Source organism: Mycteria americana, chromosome 18 (assembly GCF_035582795.1).
Source record: "Mycteria americana isolate JAX WOST 10 ecotype Jacksonville Zoo and Gardens chromosome 18, USCA_MyAme_1.0, whole genome shotgun sequence".
Lineage (NCBI taxonomy): Eukaryota > Metazoa > Chordata > Aves > Ciconiiformes > Ciconiidae > Mycteria > Mycteria americana.
The window spans coordinates 3,146,673-3,173,149 of record NC_134382.1 but is presented as its reverse complement, the minus strand read 5'-3'; the positions used below and the strand labels follow the sequence as shown (position 1 = coordinate 3,173,149).

Sequence of the window (26,477 nt, the reverse complement as noted above, 5' to 3'; positions counted from 1 at the left end):
CGGCTCTCTCCTCCCCGGACCCCTCCGTGTGCGTTTTGGGGTGCCCCAAGGCCCTCGCTGAGCCTTTCGGGGTGTCCCTGAGCCCACCCGTTTGCCTCTTGGGGCACAGCGTGGCTTTTGGGGTGCCCTGTCTTCCTCGGGGTGCCTTCGGGGACACCCCGGACCCCTTGCTGTGCTTTTCGGGGTGCCCCAAGCCCCTCCGCGCGCCCCAGGCTCCCTCTTTTGCCTCTCGGCGCCGTCCGACCGTTCCCTCACAGCCCGCCCCAGGGAACACCCCGAGCTGGCGCAGGTGACGCGGGGACACCTCCCCCAAGTGCCACCTGCAAGTCCGGGGACGCGGCCGAAAGCCCCACGCGGTGAATTCACTTCGCTTCAACCCAGGAGAGGAACGAGACTTTATTTTGAGAAGGGAGTCAATCTCGAATCAAAGTCATTCCAACGGCAGGGCGAGACAAACATTGCGAACTCACGGCGGAACAACACCCGAGGCGTCACGTTTCCACGTCTGCAGACACTCTGGCGACAGATTCCCCCCCCCCCCCCAAATTTGGTTTTCTTTCCTATTAATCCCCCCCACGTGTAAAAATAAAAAGACCAAACGCAACTCCACAGCGTGTCTGGCACCTACCAGTCCTCACACGGTTACGAGCGAGGGTCCCGGGCGCTGCCCGGCCCTGCCCGGCGCCGGGGAAGAGGCTCTTCCTCCCACAGGGAGCTCAGTCGGATTTCTCCTTCTCCTTCATGTGCAGGAAGACGATGCTGAACATGAAGAGGCCGACCATCATGGAGAAGGCGCCGGCGTAGTAGGGGTACGCCGAGGGGATGAAACGTTCGTACTGCGTGTGCTGGAGGGGACGCACGGACACCTGGGAGGGGAGAGAGCGGCCCCCTCAGTCTGGCAGCCCGGCCACCCTTCCCTCCGGGGGATTAATTCCCACCGCGCTCACCTGGGTGGAGGAGTAGAGGTGGGTGTAACCCAGCCGGTTGTAATCCACTTTAAACTGAAACACTCCGTAGACGTCCGGCAGCTTGAACCGCACGCTGTATTTGCCGCCTGAGAAAGAGACGGCGGTGACGCTCAGGTGACGCGAGAAGCCGTGGGAGCCGAGGGGTCAGAACAGCCCCAAGGCGGGGCGGGGGCGGCGAGGGAAACCTACCGTTCCTCTTCAGGAAGGTCCGCACGAAGGGATCGATGCGGACGAACTCCAGCTGAATGTCGTCTCCGTCGAAGGGGACCCACTTGCCATCAGAAAGCTTTTCAATCACAATGCTGTACTCCTGGAACGAACCCACGTCGTGCAGAGTTAACGAGCGATGCCTGAAAACAAACCTCGACCCATTCCGAGTTCACATTTTCCCAAATTCCTTTTCCAAAGGAGCTCCCACGTCCCCTCCTGCCCGCACCGCAGGCTCCAAGTGGGCAGCCTTACCACCAGATCGGTGACGGTGTAGGCGTTGGGAGGCGCAAGTTCCCCCACGCGGTGGTGGGACACCGCTCCCACGCGCAGCACTCCCTCCTCCTTGAACACCCAGCGGGACAAGGCGACAGCCAGCTCGTAATTGCCCGTCTGCGAGTATCTACGGACGAAGGAAGGCTGAGAAAGTATGGCAGCCACGCCGAAAAAATACACACCGCGTGCCAAAAACCAAACCGTGACTGGATGCGAAAGCAACAAAAAGCTAGCCGGGGTTAAAGGAGGGAATTGCTTCCCAAAGCGCTTTGTTCCATGAGGCCAAAGGAACGCGTCACCCCCAGTTTAATTCAAGCTTTCTGCTGTTTCCCATAACGTCAATATTTTTTGCCTATTTCCCAGGACTTTCTTGATGAAACAGCTCCTCGAATATTCCTTGGCCACGGACGCCAGGAAGCCAACGTACCTCTTGGAGCCCGGGGTAGCTTTCTGCACAGCGGAATTGAAGAAGGCATCGCTAAAGAAATCCAAGGAGCCGCTGAAAACAACGCGGGCGTTGTTGCGGGCTTGGAGTCCCGCGATCAGAAGGGTGTTCTTCCCGACCGCGTGCGGGTACTGAAAAGGAAGGTGTTCAGAAGAGCGTTTAGCCGATTTAGGGATGATTAAAGGAGAATTAATCTCCGGTTTGCTGCGGGTGGAACAGTCTGACTGTAGGTAGCACAGCCCGCAATTAAGTAGAAACCAAGAAGCTCAGAATAACCAGTAACGGATTCACAGCTTCTGCCCTCTCCGACTGGAAGGGAACCAGGAGATACGCCTCCATCGAGGCTGGCCTTTCTTCCAAAGCATCCCTCACGCTGGACATTTTCCCACCAACAAAAAGCGAAGAGGAAGATGCCCAGGGCGATGTTGGAAAGCTGACGACAGCCTGACACTTTCAGAAATCGATCAGGAGACCACACACTCGAGGATTTTTCCAAGTTGCTGAAATTTGAGGGATTTAATCGTAGAATTATAGCCCAGAAAAAGTAACGGAGCGTACCTGAGTAATAGGCTTATCTGGGAAGAAGGAGTAGGAGGTAGAAGAGCCAGTCAGGATATCCAGCACCAGCGGGTTGTCAGGATCAGCCACCATCCTTGCAGGGAGAGGCGCGGTGAGCAGCACGAAGACCCCCAGAGCCCCCCACGCCCAGAGGAACCGCAGCCGCCAACCCAATCGCGCGAACCTCCTCGCCCTTCAGATGCGGCAGGACAACCGCACCCGCCAAGAACTGCAGTATTTCCTCAAGACATACAGCCCAGCTTCACTAATTTACATTAAGAAACATTGCTACATCAACAACCTAAGTCGCTTTGGAGATTTTCTTTTTATCGTTATCGGAAATCAGGAGAGATCGCTCGCGTTAAGAGTCACAGCCGGCTAACCCTACGCTTACCTCACAGCAACACCGGTATTTTTGCTCCGCTTCCCCACCAACAGCCACCTCCCCTCCCTTCCCACGCCGCGCCACGCGTCGCTTACCCGACCCCTCGGAACAGGATGGGGTTCAGCGCCGCTTTCCCTACGATGGTGGGGGCCTTGAGGAGATTTTCAGCATCCGCGACTATGAGCGTGTGCTGGGAGAAACCAGAGAGGTTGGCGTGAAGGCGCTGCACGGGCAGGCGGGTTGATGTTTGCCGGGTTCTAACGGCAAGCAACAGCTTCTCTTGTTATTTGAAAGTTAACTTTGTTTTTACAGGCAATTAAAACTGAGCAGCTCTTGGACGAATGTTACAATTCAATTAAAAAGCAGAAAACCAGCATTTTTTTGTTTAATTATGAACAAATTAAATTAATACTGATACATAAGGAAATGCAAACCACCTTTTGATAAAGGCGGCAATACCTACAGTATTTTACTTCCCCGTATTTAGCAACTTCCATCCTTAAACTAGGACAACATACGCATACTGCTTAGTTAAATTTAAACAAAAAATTAGCAGAGTGTATCAAGTTCAGACCTTAATATAGGTTTTAACTTTAAAGTACTGGATGATGCTAGGGGGGAAAAAAAAAAAATCATACAAACGTGTACATTTCTATACTGGTCTCTGGGACCGAAAATCCCCCTTCCCACACCCGAAGCGTCGCACTCTGTGTCTGACGCGCTGCACCCACAGGCGAAATTCCCTCTCCACACGCTTCAGAGTGGTTCAAACCCACCATTAATCGTGGTGCGACTGCCTGAGACACAGTGACAATTTGAAATTACTCAGGGCGGTGGGAAGATCAAACCCCAGAAACGCAGAAAGATGGATTTGAGGGCAAAGACCCCAAACGAGCACAGATTTGTGGTGTGACGTCATGCTGTCAAGCAGAACTAATTATGACTTTTTTGGGAGGAAGCCGAGAAAATGGAGAACAGATGGAAGAACAAAGGGAAAACAAGGACAGAAGATTCATCCCCAAACCTTTACACCTAAGTTCTCATTAAAAAACCCCAAAAGGTGCAGGCAAACCCGTTCACCTGGCCGGGGTCGGATATATCGTAGTTGTGATGGTCGATGACAGCTGTCCTCTCCTCATCAAACTCGATCCCACACTCGCTGCCCAGCTCTCGCAGCGGGTCGCCTGGAAGGACAAAACGGATTCTCCGTTAGGCAGCGTGTTCGGGATACAACGCCAGTCTCAGCACTCAAAATAGAAGTAAATTTGGCTTAGAGCGGTGCATTCGACGCTCTGCGAGCCAAACCCCGAGGAGCAGCACAACCTCCCTCGTCTAAATTCCCATTCAAAATGTCAATAAAGGCTTTTTATCACCCATTTCCTTACAGCGCAAACTCTGAGGTTCACAACAAGAAACTGTGTTTTCTCACCATTTTTGTTGCAGGAACTCAGAGAAGGATGAATAAACTATTTGCTCACTGCAGAGCGTAAGCAGCGTAGGTACCCGTTACAAGAAGCGGCTGAAACGCACTAATTTTCTCTGACGAGCGCTTGCACTTACCGATGTCCGAGCTGGCGGCGACGAGGACGCTGCCGCCGCCATCGATGAAAGCAGTGATGGTCTCCACATTGATGTTTCCACCAAAATCTGAAAGCACACGCCAGAAAGTCGTGACTAGTTCTCAGAAACAATACCATGGCAGAATTAAACCATGTCAAAACACCAAATAATTTTTATCGTGGCTGAAAGATCCACCATTAAAGGCCTAGAAGCATCCGCAGTTTGCTGGCGGGTACAAGCCACGCAGGATAACATCTAAAGCACAGGATTTAATTAAAATTCACAAAATAGTTGGAAATCCCTTTCCAAAAATGCCACCAAGCTTCAAAAGCACTTGAGTTTTCTCCTCCTATATTTACCTTCTATGGATGGTGAGAAGATGATCAAGTTGTCATACAGAAATTCTCCATATTTTATCAGGGACAGGCCCGCATCATCCGCTGTCCGGAAAGTGAGATCAAAGCCCCTGTCTGCAGCCGCAAGACAAAATTGACAACTTTCACATTTCACGAAATTGACACACGTAGCAGCAAAGCGGCATCAACATCCTGAGTTTTATTTCCCCAATAAACAGCGGTGTTTTGGAAAAAACAGCCTGGGGGCTTTGGGGCTGGGTTTGGGGTTATGTGCCCCTGAGGAGCCCCTTTGTGGCAAGGATGCCCTGCTGACACCGATCAAGTGGGGACCAACACTGCGGGGGACCCAAAATACAGGCACGGCTGGGAAACAACCCCGATCTCCCTCAGCCCGGCCAGGGGACCCCAAAGGCCCCCCTCTCCCCAGGGAACCCCACTCTCCTCCTTCAGCCCGACCAGGGGACCCTAACGGCGCCCCCTCGCCCTCAGGGGAGCCCAATCTCCTCCCTCAGCCCGGCCAGGGGACCCCAAACGCCCCCCTCACCCCCAGCCTCCTCCCTCAGCTCGGCCAGGGGACCCCAGCCGCCCCCGCCTCAGCCCCAGGGAGCCCCAGTCTCCTCCCCGAGCCCTACCCGCCAGGCTGCGGAAGAAGAGCGAGTGCGTGTCCCGCAGGTTGCTGTTCTCCAGCAGCACCAGGGTGCGGGGCCCGCCCTCAGCCCCGGCCGCCGTCACCGCCACCGCCAGCAGCCACCACAGACGGAGCGCGGCCGCCGCCATCTTGCTCGCCGGCGCCAAGCTCCCCCGGAAGCCGCCGGGTGCGGGCAGCCAATCAGCGCCAGGCGCCGCGCCCACGCCTTCCAATCACCGACAGACAGCTCCTCCCCGCCAGCCAATCAGCGGGGCGCGGTCGTGACCCCTGCGCGGCCGCCGTAGCGCCGCTGAGGGTGGCGGGGGAAGATGGCGGCGGGGCCTGGCCGGGCAGCGCGGGGTCCGGCCCCGCTCCCACCCGCGGCCCCGCCGCCCCGAGCGGGAGGAGGAAGGCTCCCAGTAAAAGACCTCAAAGCGGGGTGTCAGACTGGTTTATTGCAGCGGAGGGGGTGTACAGGGCGCGAGAGGAGATGGCGACAGCGAGCTCGCCCCTGTCCCGCCCGTCCCTCGGCCCCACGTACAGCGAGAGCGTTTTGGGGCAAAACCGCAGAGATTTGGCGTCTTCCTGCGTTGCCGGAAAGCCCGGCGGCGTCAGAGGGGGCGGCTGCGGCAGCCGGCTTTGCCCTTTTTGCGCTTGGTGGTGGGGGTCGGCGGGGCCAAGGCGAGGGCCTGGAGGCGGAAGGGCCGGGGCGGGGGCGCGGCGGGGGAGCCGCTCGCAGCCCCCTCCGGCCCCGGGGAAGCCGGGAGAGGAGCGGAGGGGGCCGCGGCGGGCGTCCATCCTCGCAGGACGCCAAAACCAGGCCCCGTCCTGCGGAAAATCCCTGTAGAGGGCAAGGGAGCTGAGCCGAAAAAGCGCTGCCTCGGAAAAAGAACCCGAGGCAGGCTGAGGTGGAGGCCGGCGGGGCCGGGGAGGAGGCGGGCTTACCTCGGTGCGGGGCCGGCTCGGGGCGCAGGCTCCGGCTGGATCGCGGGGATCGGAAGTAGTTGCTGGCGACGGTCTCGCTGTCGTTCCTGTCCAGCACCAGCTTGTAGCGGTCTTCCTCGGGCTGGAAGTGGAAAGCGCTGTCAGCGGCTCCAGATTCTGCGCTAGCCCTCGGGTTACGGCTTAGAAATAGGGCAAAATGGGTAAAATAAGATACAAAAGGGAGGAGGAACGCACGCTACCGTTGGCTCTCCGCTCTCGGCCGAAGGGCTCTTCCAGGCAGTCTTGGGCTGTGGCAGGGCTGGAACTGTGAGAAGAGACAGCGTTAAAGGGTCGTCGCCGTCTCTAAAACAATTAACGCTCTCCTGACTGCGCTCCCCGATCCTCATCACCGCTCCGGTCACCGACCACTGGGCTCACAGAGATTCCTAAAGGATCCGTACCGCGCTTCGCAAACTTTTTAGACAAACCTTCTGTATGCGTAAGATTTTACAAGCCAGCGCGGCCCAAACGCGATCTGCCGAGCCCAGAAGCAGCCAGGCGCCGGCGGCACTGTCCGGACGCTCCTCTTACCTGCGGGCAGGCGGGTTTTTTGAATGACGGGCTCTGGAATTTTCCAGCAGCCGGTTTCCTCATCCCAGACAGATTCGCGCTTGATCTTCTCCAGATTGCTGTAGTTGCAGTCACGCCGGACGAGAGACTGCACCTGATCCAGCAGCTGCTGGAAGAGCATCAGGTCTCGCTCCAGGCGGCGGATGGTGCCGAGGTAATCGATCTTTTCCAGCTCAAACTCCGACTGCAGATCTTTGATCTCGGTCTCGGCAGCCTGCAGCTGGGACGTAAAACCAAAATAAATCGTTGGGATTATAAAGGAGAGAGACCGATGGTTACTGCGAGTACAGGAATTGGTCAGGCAGAGAGATGGAAAGACACACGCAAAAGCTGCAGCGTTTGGGAGGATTTCTAACTGATAATGAAGAATTGGGATGAGATTTGTGTGGAGAGATTATTCCACATCTGTTTTAATGAAAGATTTCTCACATTTCTCCAAAGTGCTGAGTCTTTGAATGGACCTTAAGTTAATCATACTAGTGTGGTCTGCGTCCGGTGCTAACAAACTCTTGGGAGTTCCTAATTCGATGACAAAGGTGCAATATTTCTTTGATAACCTAAATACAGAAATAAAGCAAGTTCTTAACATGCAGGTTTAGGACTGCACATGCACACACATAGATTTTTTTGGAAGCTCCTCCCATTCTGCCTCATCATCAGAGCAAAACTGATTTGCAAGTGTGCCTAAAATTGAAGAGCATTGCTTTTATTTTTTTTTTTCCCCCCGAAAACCTGTCACGGTGTAATTTCTTGCGCGAACCCAGGTGTGATCCCCCGGGCCATCAGAACTGGAGGAAGCCGTGCAATAGATTGCGTAGGGCAGCAGAGGGAGTCGCATCCTCTCCCATCACCAGACGCGCTCCTCCAGCCAGTGCGCTGCACAGGAAGGAGACCGGCCTCTAAAACAGCTGGGGTTTGGGGGTTCAACAACTTCATTCACCACCCTGAGGGCTGCTGCATCCGACACGTCATAAAAATACATGCAAACAACCTTATAGGCACCGATGCAGGCACACGTATGAAATATTTCACGCAGCTGGAGTCATTCTCTCAACATACTGCCCTGAAACACCTCCTTAACCTAAAAAAACAGGTACGCAGCAGAGGAAAGAGGTGCTCCCTAAGTCTTCAGCAGGGATAAGAGGGAGCTGCTCACCTTCTTCTGCATCTTCTCCAGAAGCTTGCTCTTGGCTCGAACCTCCTCCTGGATGGAGTCGTAGACGTTAAGCAGAACCCAATCGCTGCTGTCCTCGTTAGATTGCTGCAGCGCGGCCGCCAGCTGCATCCTCCGCTCGTCCGCGTATTTTTTCCGGCGTTTATGCTTTTCTTTGAGGTCCTTGTTTTTGGCCTGTTCCCCCCCCACCACCTGTCGTTCCAGCATCTGCAGCCTGGAAAAGGCAAACGCTTCTCTTAGCTCAGCAGTGCAAAGCACCGTCTGCGTAAGCGTGGAGGCCGCACGTCCTTACCTGAATGACGTTTGGGAAGACACAGGACAGAAAACGGTGATTTCTGACGAGATTTGCTGCCCTGAGTAATCATGGCAAATTCCACTTTTTTTAACAGTTTCTGTCATAGACAGTCCTGTGGACCCAAGGCAAACCGCGTGTTATCCTGAGCACCTTTGTCAACAAGAATGTCCGGAAACCCGTATCTATGCTCACAGAATTCTCTTTAAAAACCCTGTTTTGTGGAATTTATATTTCAATTCTTACTTCTTCTTTTGAAAGATTCTCAAGGCAAGCACAAAATGTGCCAAAACTGTGCAAACAAACATTTTAAATGGTGGATATGGGAGTGGTACGGCTGGAAGCCACAGTACAATTCCTTTTTTGGGGCAGTATCAGCCAGGGTTGATGACTTGCGTGATTTCAGCGTTTCTGCTTGAGCGCTGACACAGACCCATATTTGAGATCGAGCTCGTCTCATGTCCACGCCACACGGCCCCGTACACTCCGACATGGAAATAAAGCCGTGCTCCAGAGCCGTTCTCTTTGTCTGCACGGGGATCTGCGGCAGAGCAGATAGCTCAGGTTGGCCATCGCTGGCTCAAATTGGAGAAGATCCCACTGCTGATAAACCCTCTGCTGATAACAGCCTCTTAATTATCTTCAAGCCCATGCGAAAGAGCTCGTTCTCCACCAGAGATGACCTGCTATTCTACTGTCCCGCACTTGCCAAGTAGCCTTCGGTTTCATTTGCTTAATGTGCGCTTGAATCCTTGCTCTGCCGAGTGAGCATCAGAGATCTCACAGCCATCCTGATGGGTAAAGCTTTTACCAGGCGGCTTTTACCAGGATTTTCAAAAAATCCCCATGCCTGCGGAACCAAACCCTCCTGCCTAATCTGCAGAGAACTTTGATTTTAACAATGGAATGGGAAGAGCATTTTTCGCTTGTTTGTCACAAAAAGGAACGCTGCAATAGGACTATTAAGATGTTACACAGTCAAAACGAATGGTTTCTTTGGAGACCTCTCCATTAGTAGACAGGATTGCCCGCAAATTACAGACGCTGCTATTCTAGGTTTCTTAATAGCTCCTTTTCCAGCTGGAAGAGGCCCAACAGAGCAAGCACGCACCACAGGAGCTCACAGTAAAGCTGAAGGAATGGTTAAAAACCACAAGACTTTTCAGAATCAAACTCCATCACCCACAATATATCTTATGTTGAGCACTTCTAATTTTAATATAATTCCACGTGACAGAGTAAAAGAGAGAAATCAGCAGAATTTGCTGAGAGTGTATATTTCTGAAACAGTCCAGGCAGCCCTCGCATCCCAGCCCTGTGCTCCAGGCCCTGGGGCTAATGCTGCCCCTAAGATGTGATTATTGGGAAATTTTGATGTCAGTTCTGGCCGATGTCTTGCAAATGTTGTCAGATGCGTGAGTTAGAGGCAAAAGTGACCTCAGTGACAAGGGAGAGTCTTGGAGGACACACTCTTGTCCATCCAAACGCACAGTGAGCAGCGGGAAGGCCTGCTACCTTACTTGTGCTGATACGAGAGGGCTCTAGGTGCCCTTCAGGAACCGTCTGTAAGAGGAGAAGGAGGCTGCCCCCATAACCTCTGTGGGCACTTAAGTTCTGCTGGTGCCCGCCAGACTCGACTTTATTAACTCCTCATAAATTACACCTGCAAAAAGCCAGAGAAGGAAAAGATTTCCCTGTCTACAGATCTGGGCAGGATTTGTTACCAGGAAAGCACGCTTTTTTGCATCCACATCTGCTGACACAGACCTCTCCAGATTTGTCTCTCATAATTCTGGCACTTGGCATCATGGAACGCCGCAGCTAACAGCCATTTGTCTGCCCAAATAGGACAAAGTTAATTTTGGGGTAAAGAATATGCATCTGCCTGGTTTTGTGCTGCGCTGAACTCACAGCTGAAGCTTGAGAGTTGTAACATCATGGAAGAACAGGGTCGCTTCTTGCCCGTGTGTGTCGTAAGCAATGCACAAGAGGCTGTTAGCAGGAGCAGCGTAGTCACTGACCTGGCGAGCACCTGCTGCTGGTCTGCAGGCATGGAAATCCCCTCAGCGGTGACAGCCACCTCTGCTCCAGCACTCCCCCTGCTCACACCACCAGCATCTTGGACAGTCCGAGGCGCTGCTGGGTCCTGAGGACAAGAGGAAACCAAAGGCCGCAGCTCTGAAGATGCAATGTGAGTACTAGGACAGATGAAGCGTGATGCTACCCACTCAGGTTTATTCAACCCAGGGGGGAAAAGTAGCCTGAAGGGTACCTGGCCTGACGTTGGTTCTTCATCTGCTGCAGCAACAGAGTCTTCAGGCAAAGGCATCTCGTGAGGAGTAGTTTCAGTCCTCATGGCAGCTGAAAAGAGGAAATACCCACAACATCAGTAACGAGCTCTGCAAAACTAGAGCATAAATCTGTGAAAACATCACACAAAGTCTTCACCAGAAGCTAAGAACTATGTGTCTGGAAGGCAAAGGTCTGTTATTTACCTTCTTATGCTGGTCAGTAAAAGCCATCAAAGACCCAGTGGGCATATCAGGTAAGGAATGCAGATTTTACAGGGTTGGGAGAGCCTGGGCCTCGTGTTTACACACAAATAATCTATTTCAGAGGCTGGGGGGGTGCACATTTGTAATCAGAGCAGGGGAAAAAAAGAACCTCTCACCTTAGAAAGTGATAGCATCAAAAATGAAGAATATAGGTTCAAGAATTAATATTGGACAATAAGTGCTGTACAAGCACATTGTAAAACATGCTCTGAGGCACTGCGGAAGTATAAATGAAAAGCAGTAACGAAGAGGGTAGCTGGCAACAATTTATAGGTATGCGAGAGGAATATCCACCCTCCGGCAAAGTGATGGTGTTGATAATCCACCGGGAGACGGAGCCCTGCATCACATTTGCATGCAATGGAAGAGACTGCGGCAGCCACCCTCGTCTTGGGCGTGTGAGTTGTGCAAAGCCAATCGGATCAGGACAGAGCAGCGCCTGCTGAGACCAGTCATCTCTGCAGCTCAAACCTCTGCTCGAGAGAAACGCTGCGCTAAGTCAGAAGAAACTCACAAAATCGCATTTCATCGCCTCAAGGCTTACAGGGTAGGGCCAGGCTGGTCCTGACAGGGAAAAGAAGTCAGGAAAATAGGGAAGAGGGAAGCTGGGACTCGCGAGTGGCCCAGGAGAGCCAGAGTTACCGCTCCTGCTGTCAGTAAGGGAGGGTTGAGAACAGGGACTGCTGTTGCTGCCAGGCAGCACTTGCTGCAGTAGCAGTTGCTGCTACTTTAAAGGTTGCAGCGGCTGCCACAAATCTGACTTTGCAAAAACAGTCTGTGTCTGCTCACGCCTAAAGCTAACCCCCTCACATATAAACAGCATCAGGGAACCTTCAGTCTGCACTGCACACCCTCCACCTGCCTCGGCCACACCTGCTTCCTTCCTGAGGTTCTCCTCGAGAGCAGACAGCTTGAGATCGTAGTGATTCCTCAGGCTACTGATGTCCTCTTCGAGGCGGGCACGGGACGCCTGCTCCGCTTCGTAGCTGGCCTTTAGTTGGGCCAGCCTCTCTTCGTACTCCTGAAAGGCACGGCAGACAGCCTGACACAACAGCCCTGTGACCGTACAGAAGGTCACATCTAGGTCCATTCTAGGTCACATCCCACCTAGATGGACATCCCACCTATTGTCCACTCCAATAAAGCTCTACCATCCTGTATTCATTGACTTTTTCTGTGATTTAAGTTGACACAGTATTGATGGAAGGTGACTAGTTAGCCCTAGAAACCACTATCTTGGGCAGATGTGGTGCCCTGGAAGGAGCTTTGTAAAGAGCAAGGAGAGGGTTTTACTTCCTTCTGGCCCCCAACTCCTCATTCTTCCTCCTGGCTCCACATCCCCTCTTTATCGTCATCCTTGTACTGTTCCTAACATCTTTGACTACTGCTTTCCTCCTCCTGATTTCTCCCTCCTCTGACAGGAGGAATCTAAGTTTCACATGTATTTTCCTCTTCTTGTTACAGGTACTTCAAAAATTCTTCTTGGGAACCCATTCCAATTCATCTCCAGAGAGGTGGGAACAATGCTGAGAGAAAGTGGCATGGTAAGTAAGGCCTCCATCAACACACGTTCTGTCCATAGGAGAACCCCAAGGACCAAAAAATAGGAAGTGTTCTGAAAAGGCTGAACCACACAGCCCTACACCATATTTGTAACAATTATTATAAAAACCCACAAGCCTTCGTCAAAGACACTACGGGATACCCCTTCCTGACATACTTCTCTGATCAGCTGCTTCTCTGCTTCAACATCTAACTGGGGTTTGAGGAGGGAAGCTGGCTTTGCTTCCAGGTGAGCAGTCTCAGCAGGTAGAATCCCTACAAAGCAAAGCAGAAATAAAAATCACTCACAATTACTGGGTGGGATTGTCTGTAGAATGCCTGGAAACAGAACAAAGAACGTGGCTGCCAGCAAAGAACGTCGCAATCCACGCGCTCCTTTAAACTGTGCTCGTGTGCCAGCATCTCTGCTGCCAAAACGCCCACTGGCCTGGGACTCCATAGGTGTGGGGAGAGAAGGAGTCGGCACTGAGCAGAGGGGGAGAGGTTTAAGCTTCAGGTATATGAAAGCACATCTAAATCTAATCTCTTTCACAGAATAACAGGAGACTTGTTTCCAGGGCTATGCTAACAGATTTGGAAGATAAAAGACACTGGGAAGGAGATGAAAGGTGCAAGGAAATTGCCTTCTTTCTTCACAGCTGTTTCTGAAAGGTGGCAGAAATGGGGAAAAAAAAAAAAATCTTACAGCCTTATTCCTCTGCTGAAAGTTGCCCTTTTTTAGGGCATAATTCTCAAAAGGTGATCAGCTCCCTGAAGACTGCTCTTACCCATTGGTTCCCACATTTGCTATTCCTACTTCATAGCAAAGAGCGAGTCTGCTGAGGCTGGGCTGAATCCTCAGAGAGGACAGTGCTGCTCTCCGTAAGCAGCGCCATCAGAGGGCAAACCTTCTCTTGTAGTGTCAAAAATTCACAGTGTAGGAGAACAGGGGCTGGATGCTAAATTTGAAAACATATATATGTATTTAATAAAGAATTTTACATTATTATTTCTTTAGCAGCTCATTTTTCCTCTGCCAGCTGAAACCCCTCTTCTGTGACTGACCAAATTCTAGCCAGAATGACAAAAAACCACCAAGGATTTGAATCACATCAGCATTTTCTAACATAATTTGTCATTATTGAAAATACTGGATAACCGAGATGGTCTTTACCAGTGGAGTAAGGTCAATTTGGCAACAGTGAAGGAAAAGTCCTTTACCAGAATGGAGAACTCTTCCTCCAGCAGGTAAGGGACAGGTTGAGGTTAAATCCAGTGAGCATTTTACGTGTAAAACCCTCTTTTTTTCTGTCAAAGATAAAACATCTCTGGAACCACTGAGGGCTATCCTACCGGACAAGATGTTCGTGCTCATCTGTTCAGCTAGAATGGCCTTCAGCTTCTTAATCTCCTCTTGATACTCCCTCAGCAGAGCATCCTTGGGGTCCTCATTGATACAGGGCTTGTTCTTGATGTTTTTCGCTCGATTAGCATAGCGCAAAGTACTGAGGCTTTCATCATAGTTGTTATCAGCTGGAGATAAGCATGCTACCATCAGCGTCTTGGTATTCCCTCCAAGGGAGTCTTGCAGCAGCCTGGTCAGCTTTGAGTCTCGGTAGGGGATGTGCTTACACCTGCCATCGACCAGGGCTGAGATGACGTTGCCCAGAGCTGAGAGGGAGAGGTTGATTTTGGTGGCCTCTTTGAGCCGCTCCCCCGTGGCTCCAGTTTTTGACTGTCTCTCACTTCCTGCCAGATCCACTAAATTGAGTTTTGCGGCCCTAAGGTGGTCCTGCCCTCGCTCATCTGCAAGAAAACAATTCTGGGTTAGGCTCTTCTTAAGAGGAAGCATCTTAACAGTCAAGAAACAGGACTCTCTTGGCATTACGTTCCAGTTCAAGCCCTGTTCTTTGTCTGCATTTGGGCCCTGCCTTAAGTAAATAAATACCTACTTAATCTTAGAACTACACATTTTAGTGCTTTCCTGAACGAGATCCTGCACGGTAAGAATTCATACCCATTCTTACTCTCCTAGTGAGCTCTGAACACACACGCGCACACACACACACACCCTCCACATATTTCCACAGCGTTTAGAACTTCATGCAAAGCTCTCTGCAAGTAACAAGGTCAGACCATGAGTTTATACAACTTTTTTCCTCCTCAGATTGTTTCATGAAATTAAACAATGTCTGACAATTGAAGAGAAAAAAGGGAGGAAGTATGAAATGAGGAGTCAACGAGCAGCAACTGGAGCAGGGCTAGTTGGAGAGCACAGGCAAAAGAGCAGGCTCCCTGAACACCTACGGGACGTGGAGAGACAGGCAGGGGGGTCACCTCTATAGACTGCTGTGGAAAGGCTGGAGTAGATACTACACTGGGAAACAGTTTTTCCATGAACTCCCAAACTACAGCTTTTCTCAAGACTGGAATCCAACCTACCCTAATCAATGGACATATTCAAGAAGTTTCTTGCTGTGCTTCAAAAGAAAAAGCACATCCTATCAGACACCATCAAGGACCACCATCTGGCTTTCTGTCCCGAGACAGCTCAAATGTTCAAGAAGCCCAGCCGATCTCTCCTCTCGCCCAGATAGCTGTAAAACTGCGCCGTGACTCAGCACACAGGCATGCTCAGCAGCATCTGTTCCTCCTCAACTCATGACATTCTCAGTGGGAAAGTAGAATGAAGGAACGCAGGCGAGAAACAGGAAAACTGAAAGAAATCGGGACTGCACTCAGCCCAGACCACCTGGATGAGGAGCTGGATCTCAGCGAGTGAGGAGTCAGACCCAGTGAGCTCGTGCCATTCCCATCATACCACTTTAAGGCAAGAGAATATGCGAGCTGAAGTTAACAGCTAGCTCCCCAGCTACCTGGACACACACCTCATGCATATAACATCTGCTTCCTGACCTGCATTTTGAGGCTGGATTAACGTGATGACACAAATCCCCTGTGACTAAGAGAGCACGCATTCGGTTGCTTTAGGAACCCCTCAGTTTCACTGGCTACTTAACTTTCCCAGCCTCATGCAGAGCAAAGCGTTGGACACACATTCCCAAATCACAGACTACTGTCTTAAGTGCTGGACCATGCTCTTGAATGTCCATGTCCCAGTCGTCCCTCACGATTACAACCCAAGTTCCAGGGAAGAGCTCCTTTGGCACTCCAAGCAAAAAGAACATCAAGGTTTTAACCGAGTCCACCCTTTTCCAGACACTTCTAAAAAACCTAGCCTTCAGTTTGATCAGAGTTAAGTTTTACAGCTGTGGACAATACCTAAACCTGAGCAATGAATAATATGTTGCATGGGGGAAAGTTAAAAGTTCACAGGTAAAGAAAAAAATCTAAAATCTATTGCCCCAGGATATTTCCCCAGTTACAGCAACAGATTGTTAACTGTGGAACTTAACGTTCACTGCAGAGCAAACTCGTTGTTTCACTCCAGATCTTCTGGCATGTCAAGACATGGGAGAATTGGGGAAAAAAAACACAGATGGAGCTTAAATAGAGCACCCTCTCACTATCCTTTCCGAGAGCTGGGGTGAGTGGACAGTCACAAAAAGTAGGTTTTCTAACCCTTTCCCTCCTCCCCCAGTATATGTAAACACTGACAGGCAATTAAAAAGTTGTTTTGGTTCCTGCCAGTCCTTTTGCCCACAGAGACTGTTTGTTTCAATTGAGGAGCTTAGTGGTTTAGTTTCCATGGTGTAACAAGGTCCCCAGACTCTTGCTAAAACGCCTGCAGCAGCCCGAAAGTCTTGCCTGGCTAATTCCCATACAGCCCATTGGCCAGTTCTGGTGGCATAAGCACTGGCCAGAGCTACGACGTCTTTCTCATTAACTCATCAATCCCTAAGCACAATGTGAAGGAATAAAACATCTGCTACTCCAAATACGGTAAAAATACTGATGGTAACTTGCACGTTTCATACATCCACAGCCAGAGAGCCTGGTATTTGCCATAATCCTGTTCCTGAATCTAAACTGTTACTTTAAAGAGTCACTTTAGTCCACATAACTGCAAAGAGATCCTTTAAAATATCAACTCCTTGTAAATTATAATTTACTACAGGCTCAACTGGAAAATAAGTTGGAACTTCCCCATGTACTTCTTCATGAAGCCTAAAGATGACAACATAAATACACCTTCATTAACTATTTCAACTAATGATTACCCTAGTAGAACCATCTGGTTACGGGGATTGTGCCAGAACCCTCAACTTTCTCCTCAAATATTCCAGCTGTCTTCCATTTAACTGCCAAAACTGCAAGTTTCCCCACCTGCCATTCTGTTCCATGTAACAAGTTTTCAAAGCTTTAAATCACAGAAATTGTTGCAGGCTAGATTAAGAGCCCTGCACCCATCTGGAACACAAAGGAGGAGAGTAAATACTTCTTTTTTCTTGTGAGGACTAAAGTTGGGATTTTACAGACCCACATAATGCAAGGATTAGCATCCACCAGCTGTGCTAATTGAGAAATTCCAGAAATCCCATGGACACCATTTTGGATAGAGGAAAATGAGGTACTATCACCAACATCTGGAACCACAACTTAGGAAGACATTGTGTAACTTCCCCTGTGACTGAAACAGCTGAAGAAAACGAAGCCAAGCTGTTCACAGCCTCAGCCAGGGTCAAGGACTAGACAGAACACAGGAGACTAATTCCTTTCTTAGTCCCAGAAAAAATCCTTTCGAGGTCCATGTTCAGACCCAGCAAGGCAGCTTTATCAGCTAAAGAAATGCCAGTGGAAATGAGATTCTCAAGAAAGGAAAATTAGTCATTAAAACATTATTAAGGGATTCTTTTATTCCATCTTAAAACCCAGATTAGCTTTTGCTTAAATGATGTGCCCCGTGATTAAGCTCAATGAAGGAATCGTTGGGTGAAATGATCTGACTTGCATTGTAAAGGAGGTCAGACAAGACAGATAAGAATATAAGTTTCTTCAGGCTGTACAACATATGAACTCCAAGCCATTGTATGGGCTGTGAGATTTAGCACCCTTTGCTGAAAATAAAGGTTTAAGAAGATAAAGGAATATAAGGAGAATTAAATATGTTCTCAGTCTGAGTGTAAGACATTTCTCTCCCAAGGGGGAATCGAGGGAAAAAAAAAAAGACTTTGAATACTCAGCCATTTCACAGTGTGAAGAATGTCCATGTCAGGGCACAATTCTGATTTCTACTGGACCTAAAATAATTTAGGATCTAAGTTTAGCTGGAGGGCGACTGGTCAGACCGCACAGATTCTGCGCTCTGCTAGGCCCAGGCCTAACGCAGGACATCCAGCTACCTACCTACAGTGTAGATTTCCATGTTGACAGTAAAGATGGAGTGGGAGCGGGAAGAGTCCTTATTCATGAGGGTGTAACCCACTGCTCGGTTTCTCCAGCCTGTCTCCATGATCCGCTCGCACTGGACCACGCTATGCACTGTGTGCAGAGACAGCCCCTTCACGTACACCCCTTTCTCGGGGTGCTCCTTCAGCTGCAAACAGGGACAACGCAAGACAGATTAGAACAAAACACACCGAGACTGCAGGAAGGCATGCCGGAAACTGCCCAGAAGCTCGAGGGCTACACGAGTTTTGCATGTGGAGAAATTAAACCACAGTACGGCAAAAACATATCTGGCTGCCACCAAAAAGCTTTAGTATGCTGAAGCAGGAATAAAACCCCACAAAAAGAGGGAACCACCTTCATGGCTCTGCAGGCAAAAAGAATTAAAGTTAAAAGTTTGCTGATTGATTCAGACATCTCCCAGGCCACAAGAAACCTGCGCTGAGCCGCCTTCTACCTCCCCTATTATTAAGCTGCATATTTTAAAAAAGAACTGAAATGTTTTTCACCTATTATGGCAAAGGCTTTAATATCTCTTCAGTCATAGGGAGCTTTTTAAAAATCAAAGCACAGATTCAATAGTCACAGATATTGTTACCGGTGCTTTGCTGAACCCCTCCGCTCTGAGAGGGCGTCTTGATCTCCCTGACAAAATTCTCAGTGTCACACCCATCACGCACAGGCGGACTATAATAATTTTTCTCCAGATTAGTTCATTTTTAAGATGCTCTAAAATCCTATTCAGGCACCTGGCTAGAGACAGAGTGTTAAATACCTAACAGCATCTTTTCAGCAATTATCCATCATGCAGAAGAAAAATTTCATACAACATGCTAATAAACGACTGAAATGTTCAAACTCTTGAATGATCCATCAAACCTACATAAAAAATACAAAACAATTGAGAGATCCCTGCACTCCTACACCAGCCCCCTCTGAAGCTCCCTCCACACTAGGAATTTTAAACGAGCTGAATTCATTTTCAACAGTGATGTTACGCCCCACATCCGCTGAGTTCATAACCAAAACTCTCTCTTTATTGTGTCAGCTGGGATATCAAGATATGGCTGTCATGACTCGGTGTCACGGAGTGATAGACACTGCGTTTGGCAGTGTGACTTCCAAAGAAGATCTTTAGATGCTTTAGTGATGCACGCGCCACCAGAAGCAATGTAAAATAGCGCGTTTGCTTTTAAAAATCTACACAGAACAGAGCAGAACTGACTGAAAACTAAACTAGGCAGGATTCTAGCCTTGTTCTAAAGCCACGTCTGCCCAGGATGAATCCAGTTACAGAATCACAGCCAGACTGTTCATACACTGTGACTTTTGCCTGTGCTACAGGAGAACCCCGCAGCTGGCCCGGCTGTATTTGGGGGTGCTGCAGAGTCCCTGAGGAACACCCAACCGAGGACATGGCTGTTGTTTAACTCCACGACAGACTGACGGGGGCATTTTCCTTGCAGAGCACCATAAAACCTGCTCTTCACAGGGTTTCATGCCACAGGAGGCGACTGTGGGCTTCAGAGTCTCCAAAGTCACTGATGTTGAAAGGCAAAGGAACAAAAAGAAATGGGATTTTGGAGGAGAACTGGGGGACACAGAAGGAAGCAGTAGGTCAGCCTGGGCTTTCAGTCTCAGCAGGACATGCCTCATGCCTCCCTTAATTACTCGGTGGAGGCAGCAACAGGCAGCGGCTGTCACCGGTGTGATGGTGTTACCCTGGAAACTGTTCTGCCCAACTCCTGCCCTCCCAGTGCCAACTGCAGTTGTCATGGAAACCGGTGTCACTGCTGATGTGGAACAAAGGATGGGAAACAGCAGCAAGTGCCTTCTGAAACAGTGAGTCCCCTTCTCCCACCCCTCGCTCTCCACACACCGAGCACTCTTGGAACATGGAGCGGAGAGGGTTTTGCCTCCCTGAAAGCCAGAAGCCTGTTAAAAAAAAATCTGCCCCGTGAGGCAGTTTGGGTCTGTCACCATCTCGGCGCTTGTGTGCGGCAGATGGTGCTAGTGCCTCGGTTTTCTTCACAAGGGCAGTCCTGCCAGGAAGTAAATTAGGACAGGAGATTTCCAGCTTCCCCCAGGAATACATGCAGAAAGATCTGCAAAGCCACCAAGAGGTAAATTTTGTAAAAATCAGCCCCCTGTTTAGGACTTCAGGAAAGTTTACCCTCCTGCGTTCCTGGAAACCGCCTGCCTTCCCCATGCGTTCCCATGGGGAGTAATATCTGCTCTGTCCCCTCAAAAAAGGATCAGCCTTTTTTGTTTTAGACAGATAATGAGATCATCCGCAGCTACACTGGATCAGATTAAACACTTATAAGGCACAGAATCCTCCTGCTTTAGAGACAGTTGTGAGATGAAGAGGATTAGGAAGAAATTGCCCCATGAGCACTTTATTCCATCCTTGTCCAGTAATGATTTTCACGCAGCTTCTGCTAAGCTACCGGCCGCTATCAAGCAGGACACATGGGACTGGATCCTGTTCCTTCTGCCACTAAACTTTCACTAAAGTCCCTCAAAATCTCCTCTTGGCTTCCATATTCATCACTATGTCTTCATATTCTGGCGTTCAGCTTCTGACAGCGTATAATTGCACTTCTGCGAGGCATTTGTGATATCTGAGCAAATCAAAGCGCTTTCTAATTGAGACACATTGACTCCACCTCACCTCCAACTTCTGCTTGGTATCAGCTCCTAGGAGGTCTCGTATGTCTTCATTGTAAATCTCCAGGTAGGAAGCTCTCACCAAGAACTTGGCATTTTCAGCACACTGCACAAAACAAGAACAATTTTTGGGTAAGGTTCTCAAAATGACAGCAAGTAGGCAGCCCACATAGATCCTCAATGCCAACTGGGTGCCTACCTCCCATCAGCACTTCATCAAATCTCTCCTGGCATTCCCAGGTGTAACTACTCAACACACTCACTATAAGGACTTTCGATCCTTAAACATCTCAAGTACAAGTCCATAAAGTCAGCAGAGATGAGGGTGCAGTTCATCTGACTATACATGGGCCTCAGCTTTAGGATGAGAGGCAGCATACCCATAAGCCTGTCCCCATTCTTGCTCCCGGGTGCGATTGGCACTCAGTCCTTGGGGTATGACACAAAAATCATCTTTCTCGATATCACACAATCTTACAACAGCATCTCTTTCACATCGTTACACACCTACCTGTACGCTCTCAAAAATGTGTTCAAATGCCCTGGGTATTATGCCTTTCTGTGTAGAAGGATCCACGATTCCCTGCATGGTGAATGACTTCCCGCTGCCAGTCTGGCCATAGGCAAATATGGTGCCGTTGTAGCCTTCAGTCACACCCTAGAAATGGAGGAAAACCAAATAAAATAGCCATTGTCCTCACCCTTTGCATAACAGGAAGTATGTTGTCTAGATTCAATCCCACCTCGTGAAAGGTGTTTTAAAGGAAGAGCTAGAAGTAAACATCAAACAACTGCTTGATCTTCATATGCCATCAGAGTGTAATAATAATTTAAAAAAATGCATTCTGCTGGCATATAAATTGATGGTTTTCTCTCAAAAATGGAAAACTTGAAGAAATGCAGGTGTTGAAAAGTGGAAGGGCAGTTGACAACACTTAGAAGACTGGAATATTTTTCACAGAATCATAGAATGCTTTGGGTTGGAAGGGACCTTTACAGGTCATCGAGTCCAAGCCCCCTGCAGGAGCAGGGACATCTGTAACTAGAGCAGGTTGCTCAGAGCCCCGTCCAACCTGACCTTGAATGTTTCCAGGGATGGGGCATCCACTACCTCTCTGGGCAACCTGTTCCAGTGCCTCACCACCCTCATTGTAAAAAAATTATTTCTTAAATCCACTCTAAATCTGCCCTCCCTTAGTTTAAAACCATTGCTCCCTGTCCTGTCACAACAGGCCTTGCTAAAAAGTCTGTCCCCGTCTTTCCTATAGGCCCCCTTTAAGTACTGGCAGGCTGCTATAAGGTCGCCCCGCAGCCTTCTCTTCTCCAGGCTGAACAACCCCAACTCTCTCAGCCTGTCCCTGTAGGAGAGGTGCTCCAGCCCTCGCATCATTTTCGTGGCCTCCTCTGGACCCGTTCCAACAGCTCCATGTCCTTCTTGTGCTGCGGGCTCCAGAGCTGGACGCAGTACTCCAGGTGAGGTCTCACCAGAGCAGAGTAGAGGGGCAGAATCACCTCCCTCGACCTGCTGGCCACGCTTCTTTGGATGCAGCCCAGGATGTGGTTGGCCTTCTGGGCTGCGAGCGCACATTGCCGGCTCATGTCCAGCTTTTCATCCACCAGTAAGTGGATGAAACCAGTAGCCCCAAGTCCAGTACCACCAGTCCATCTCCAGGCCACCAATACCCCCAAGTCCATCTCCGCAGGGCTGCTCTTGATCATATCACCCCCCAGCCTGTATTGAAACCGAGGATTGCCCCGACTCAGGTGTAGGACCCTGCACTTGGCCTTGTTGAACCTCATGAGGAGGTTCTCTTTTTGCCATAGGGAAGAAAAATCTTACGAAACCCAGAGAGACAACTAGAATGCTAGTTGACTGTAGGGTGGCCAAAAGGATGGTCTCTAGCTTAGAATAATTTTCTCTTGGAAAGCTGGCTGAAAGAAGGCCTCACTTTCACTTGTTCCTATTTCAGAGCAGCACGGTAGGAACAGAAGATATTTGGATTTCTTAAGGTTTAAATAAAATTTTAAAAAATAACCTATTAATCGAACAATCTACTGTTTCAGACCCTGCTTGTTCTCACGATCAGGAACTTCCATCTTAAAAATATCACTAGCCATTTTATCCCTGTTTCTTCTTCTAACAAAATTGGGGTTTTGGGGGGGGTTGGGTTTTTTTTGCTTAACTGGTTCCTTCTCACCCTAGCTGTTTACCATGCTGATGTGTTAACAAGAAAACAAACATATCCCCTCTCATTTTGCTAGTCTAAACCAGGCTGAGGTTCCCTGTCTTCTCTAAGGTGGTCTCTTCTCTCACTTGACAGTAAAAACATCCCTAAAATCATCAGGAGTCTTGTTTGTCCCCCTTCTCCTCACATCACTTTCCACTGCAGTTTCTGTCCAGCTCCCATCTCCAGGGCCTGCTCAGGGGGGTTCATCTTTCGTATAAACATCCGCCTAAAACAATTAAGTGTAATTCTACCCTCAGTGCCCCACTGGCTGCTGAAAAAGTTTTTTTTCTTCCCAATTTCCCAGCCTACCGCCGGGATGCTGTTTTGCCCTCCTCTGCACCCCAGGGTTGCAGCTAAGCCACTTGAAACAGCAGACAGGGCTGTTTCTGTCCGTAAATCAGTTCCACTTAGGGATCACCTACCCACGTAGAACTCCTGAGCCCACGTCCCAGGCTACGTGCTGGCTGTGTCTGGCTTGCTTCGGGCACCACTCACCTCCACAAGCGGGTAGGCGATCTCGTTGTAGATCTGCTCTGTGTTGTGCTCCTGGTAGTACGCCCCGTCGAAGGTGAACTGCTTTGGGGGCTCGCCGGCAGCGGTGGGGTTTTGGAGGAAGCACTGGCCCCGTGCGCTCTCCATGCTGACAACCGCCTTGCAGCCGAGAGCCTTCTCACGCTCGTTCATGGGCCGGCAGCGCACAATCACCTTCACTGCCTCCGAGGTCATTTTTCAAGGCTCAGCTCAACGTCACACGCACTCACTTGGGCAGGGCTGGGGGGGCATCGGGGCCTGGACAGGCCTGTGGGAAGGCAGGGGCAAGCCTGACCCCGGGGCCTGCACCCCTCGGTGGGGTGGAGCACTCACCGCTTGCTGGGGGCACTGAGGGGAAGGACCCCCCTGCAACTTGGCATGAGGAAGGAGAGCTAGGGGGGCCGCAAAATGGCTGGGGGAGAAGGGGAGACTAAGGAGGAGAAAAGCTTGGGAGGGATGAAGGGAAAGGAGGAGGCTTGGAACAAGTCTGAGGGGGAACTAGGGCAGGCCGGGGGAGAGGAAACCTGAGGGGAGCCTGGGGGCGGGAAAGCCTGAGGTAACTTTGGGGAGCCGGGACAAGCCCAAGGGGGACTGGGCGAGGGAAAACCTGAGGTAAACCTGTAGGTGTCGGGCAAGCCTGAGGAAGCGGAGGGAAACCCGAAGCGAGCCGGGGTGCGTGGAGGGAACCGGGGGACTGAGGAGAGCCCGGGCCGGGGGCTGAGGGGAGGCGGGAAGCGCCGGCGGACCCACCGCGCATGCGCGCAGCGGCCCCACGCGGTTGCCACAGCGACGGGGCAGCGTGGCGCAAGGCCCCGCCCCCTCCCCACGTGACTGCGGGCGGCCCGGGCACGCGCGCGCGCGTGTGTGCAAGAGCCGGCGCGCACCAACGCGCGCGTGTGCAAGCGGGGGGCGTGCAGGAGGGCACGGGGGCGTGAGCGTGCCGTGGGAGGCGTGCACGGCCGTGCCGGCGCACGAGCGTGGCCCCTGAGCGTGCACGAGAGGGCGAGCGCGTGGGTGTGCAACTGCGCGAGGGTGCGAGAGCGGCGGCGCGTGCGGGTGCAGGAGCACGGGGGCTTGAGATCGCAAGTGCATGGGAGCGCGAGTGCGCGAGCGCAAGCACAAGCGCACGGCGCGAGTCGCGCGAGCGCACGCGGGCGCGAGTACGCAAGCGTGCGCGTGCGGCAGAGCGCGAGCGCGTGAGACTGCGAGTGCAGGAGCGCGAGCGCGTGAGGGTGCACGTGCTGGAGAGCGCGCGAGTGCACGCGCGGGAGCGCGGGAGCGCGCACGCTCGCACGCGGCGGGGCGGCGGGAACACAAGGCGGCCATCAGACCTCTCCTCCGGTAGCACGAGAGCCATTTATTGCCCGATGCGCGCCGTACAGCCCGCCGAGCGCGTGCGCAGTCCGCGGGAGGGGAATAAATAAGGCAGATGGCAGCGATTTAAAGCTCAGTGGGGATGTTGGGGGTAGCCGTGCCCGAGCGGGGGGCGGCCGGGCCTAACCCCGCTCATGCTGCACCCCAACGGGGGTGGCGGGGGCCCAGGCGGCCTCCCCCCAGGCGGTGGCCCCGCCGCCGGGGTCCCGCTCCTCGTAGCCGGGGTTGCGGCGGCCGGGGGCCAGGCGGCAGAAGCAGCCCCCCGGTGCCCCGGAGTAGTGAGCCAGGAGGGCGGCCACGCTGGCGAACTCGGCGTTGGAGTGCTGCCGTCAGCGCCGGCGCCACGGGGAGAGAGGGGAGAGGTGAGCCCCCGGCTCGGCCGGAGGCCGCGGTGGCCGGCGGGCCTTGCCGGGATGCCGGTGCACCCGTGCACTGTGCACCCATGCACCTGTGCACCCATGCACCCCTGAACTGAATGCACCCATGCACCAAACACCTCTGTACCCGTGCACCAAACGCACCCATGCACAGAAGCACCCGTGTACTCGTGCACCATGCACCCACAAACCCAATGCACCAATGCACGGGTGCACACATGAATCGCATACACCCGTGCACCCATTGCGCCCGTGCACGCACGTACCGACGCGCCCCTGGACCCGTGCACCGTGCATCCCCACGCAGCTGCACCCCGCGCGCTGACACACCCACAACTCAGATGCACCTATGACCGCTGCGCCCATGAATCAAACGCACACCAACGCACCCGTGCACCACGTCCCCACGCACAGACGCACTCGTGCACCCGCGAAGCAAATGTGACTGCACACCAAAGCGCGGATACACCCATGCACCCACACCCGTTGGTACCCGTGTGCCACGCACAGATGCACCCGTGCACCAGTGCACCCATGAATCAAATGTGCCCACGCACCGATGGCCCTGTGCACCCACGCACAGGTGCACCGATGCAACCATGAAGCAAATGCACCCGTGCACCCATGCACTTATGAAGCAAACGCACTTATGCGCCAGTGTACCCATGCACCGATGCACCCGTACACCTGTGCGCCGATGCAACCATGAAGCAAATGCACCCGTGCACTCCTTAATCAAATGCACGTGCGCATCCGTGCATCCATGCAGTGACGCACCAATGCATCCACGCACAGATACACCCAATGCGCTCACACCCCAGTGCATCCAGGCACCAGCGCACCCACGCGTAGGTGCACCAAATGCACTTACACAGTGCACCAAAAGCGCTTACACCCCAGTGCACCAGTGCACCCATGCACAGATGCACCCGATGCGCTCACACCCCAGTGCATCCGTGCACCAGTGCATCCTCGCACAGACGCAACAAATGCGCTTACCCAGGCGCAACCGCTGCAACCGCGCACCAAAGGCACCCGCGCACTCACGCATCCAGTGCCCCCGCACACGAAGCACCCGTGCCCCGCTGCCCCCCCGCAGCACCCTCACCTCCACGCAGAACCTGCCCTGGTGGGTCCTGAAGAGGCAGTAGGGGACGACGCCGCAGGGCGCCCGCACCCACAGGCACCAGCGCTTGGCCAGGCCGGGCTCGGGGCGCAGGAGGAAGGCGCCGGGGACGTCCCGCCGCAGCAGCGCGATGCCGCCGTCCCTGGGGAGGGGACGAGGTGGCGGGTGGGCGCGGGGGAGGGCGGGGTGACGGCGAGGAGCGGGGTGCTCCCGCGCACTCACCTGGCGATGCCGGCGAAGGCCCACACGCTCTCGGCGAGGACGCTCTCGTTTTCAGGGAGGAAGGCCAAGCTCCTCGCCCCTTTGCTCTCCCATCCCGCCG

The 26,477-nt window shown here is 52.0% G+C and overlaps 2 protein-coding genes across 4 annotated transcripts; both read right to left on the bottom strand.

Moving 5' to 3' along the window:
• Nucleotides 1–377: 377 nt before the first annotated feature.
• On the bottom strand, nucleotides 378–5,564 carry DDOST (dolichyl-diphosphooligosaccharide--protein glycosyltransferase non-catalytic subunit). The gene is made up of 11 exons (XM_075520617.1): nucleotides 5,388–5,564; nucleotides 4,759–4,869; nucleotides 4,400–4,486; nucleotides 3,920–4,023; nucleotides 2,935–3,029; nucleotides 2,455–2,548; nucleotides 1,879–2,027; nucleotides 1,431–1,578; nucleotides 1,158–1,278; nucleotides 948–1,054; nucleotides 378–866 (listed from the first exon to the last, which is right to left on the bottom strand). The coding sequence occupies exons 1-11, from the start codon at nucleotides 5,530–5,532 to the stop codon at nucleotides 717–719; spliced, it is 1,311 nt and encodes a 436-aa protein (XP_075376732.1). The 5' UTR covers nucleotides 5,533–5,564; the 3' UTR covers nucleotides 378–716.
• On the bottom strand, nucleotides 5,565–26,477 carry KIF17 (kinesin family member 17). 3 transcript variants are annotated; one of them, XM_075520585.1, is made up of 14 exons: nucleotides 26,378–26,477; nucleotides 23,243–23,546; nucleotides 21,031–21,177; nucleotides 20,524–20,625; nucleotides 17,808–17,997; nucleotides 13,854–14,306; nucleotides 12,679–12,776; nucleotides 11,832–11,979; nucleotides 10,676–10,764; nucleotides 10,425–10,549; nucleotides 8,094–8,325; nucleotides 6,899–7,157; nucleotides 6,568–6,632; nucleotides 5,565–6,449 (listed from the first exon to the last, which is right to left on the bottom strand). In XM_075520585.1, exons 2-14 carry the CDS (start codon nucleotides 23,471–23,473, stop codon nucleotides 5,826–5,828), a joined length of 2,763 nt encoding a protein of 920 aa, XP_075376700.1. In that variant the 5' UTR covers nucleotides 23,474–23,546; nucleotides 26,378–26,477; the 3' UTR covers nucleotides 5,565–5,825. The 3 variants fall into 3 exon arrangements, with proteins under 3 accessions (XP_075376700.1, XP_075376698.1, XP_075376699.1); XM_075520583.1 differs by having other exon boundaries at nucleotides 10,425–10,764; XM_075520584.1 differs by lacking the exon at nucleotides 26,378–26,477 and adding an exon at nucleotides 23,897–24,283 and having other exon boundaries at nucleotides 10,425–10,764.

What these genes read in the sequence shown, in the direction of transcription:
- DDOST (XM_075520617.1), bottom strand. Translation starts at nt 5,532, where the DNA reads ATGGCGGCGGCCGCGCTCCGTCTGTGGTGGCTGCTGGCGGTGGCGGTG. An exon ending in CGCCGCCAGCTCGGACATCG is followed by an intron (nt 4,024 to 4,399) that starts GTAAGTGCAAGC and finishes TTGTCCTTCCAG; the next exon opens with GCGACCCGCTGCGAGAGCTG. An exon ending in ACCTCTACTCCTCCACCCAG is followed by an intron (nt 867 to 947) that starts GTGAGCGCGGTG and finishes CTCCCCTCCCAG; the next exon opens with GTGTCCGTGCGTCCCCTCCA.
- KIF17 (XM_075520583.1), bottom strand. Translation starts at nt 23,473, where the DNA reads ATGACCTCGGAGGCAGTGAAGGTGATTGTGCGCTGCCGGCCCATGAAC. An exon ending in ACATTTTTGAGAGCGTACAG is followed by an intron (nt 20,626 to 21,030) that starts GTAGGTGTGTAA and finishes TGTTTTGTGCAG; the next exon opens with TGTGCTGAAAATGCCAAGTT. An exon ending in ATACCAAGCAGAAGTTGGAG is followed by an intron (nt 17,998 to 20,523) that starts GTGAGGTGGAGT and finishes CCCTGTTTGCAG; the next exon opens with CTGAAGGAGCACCCCGAGAA.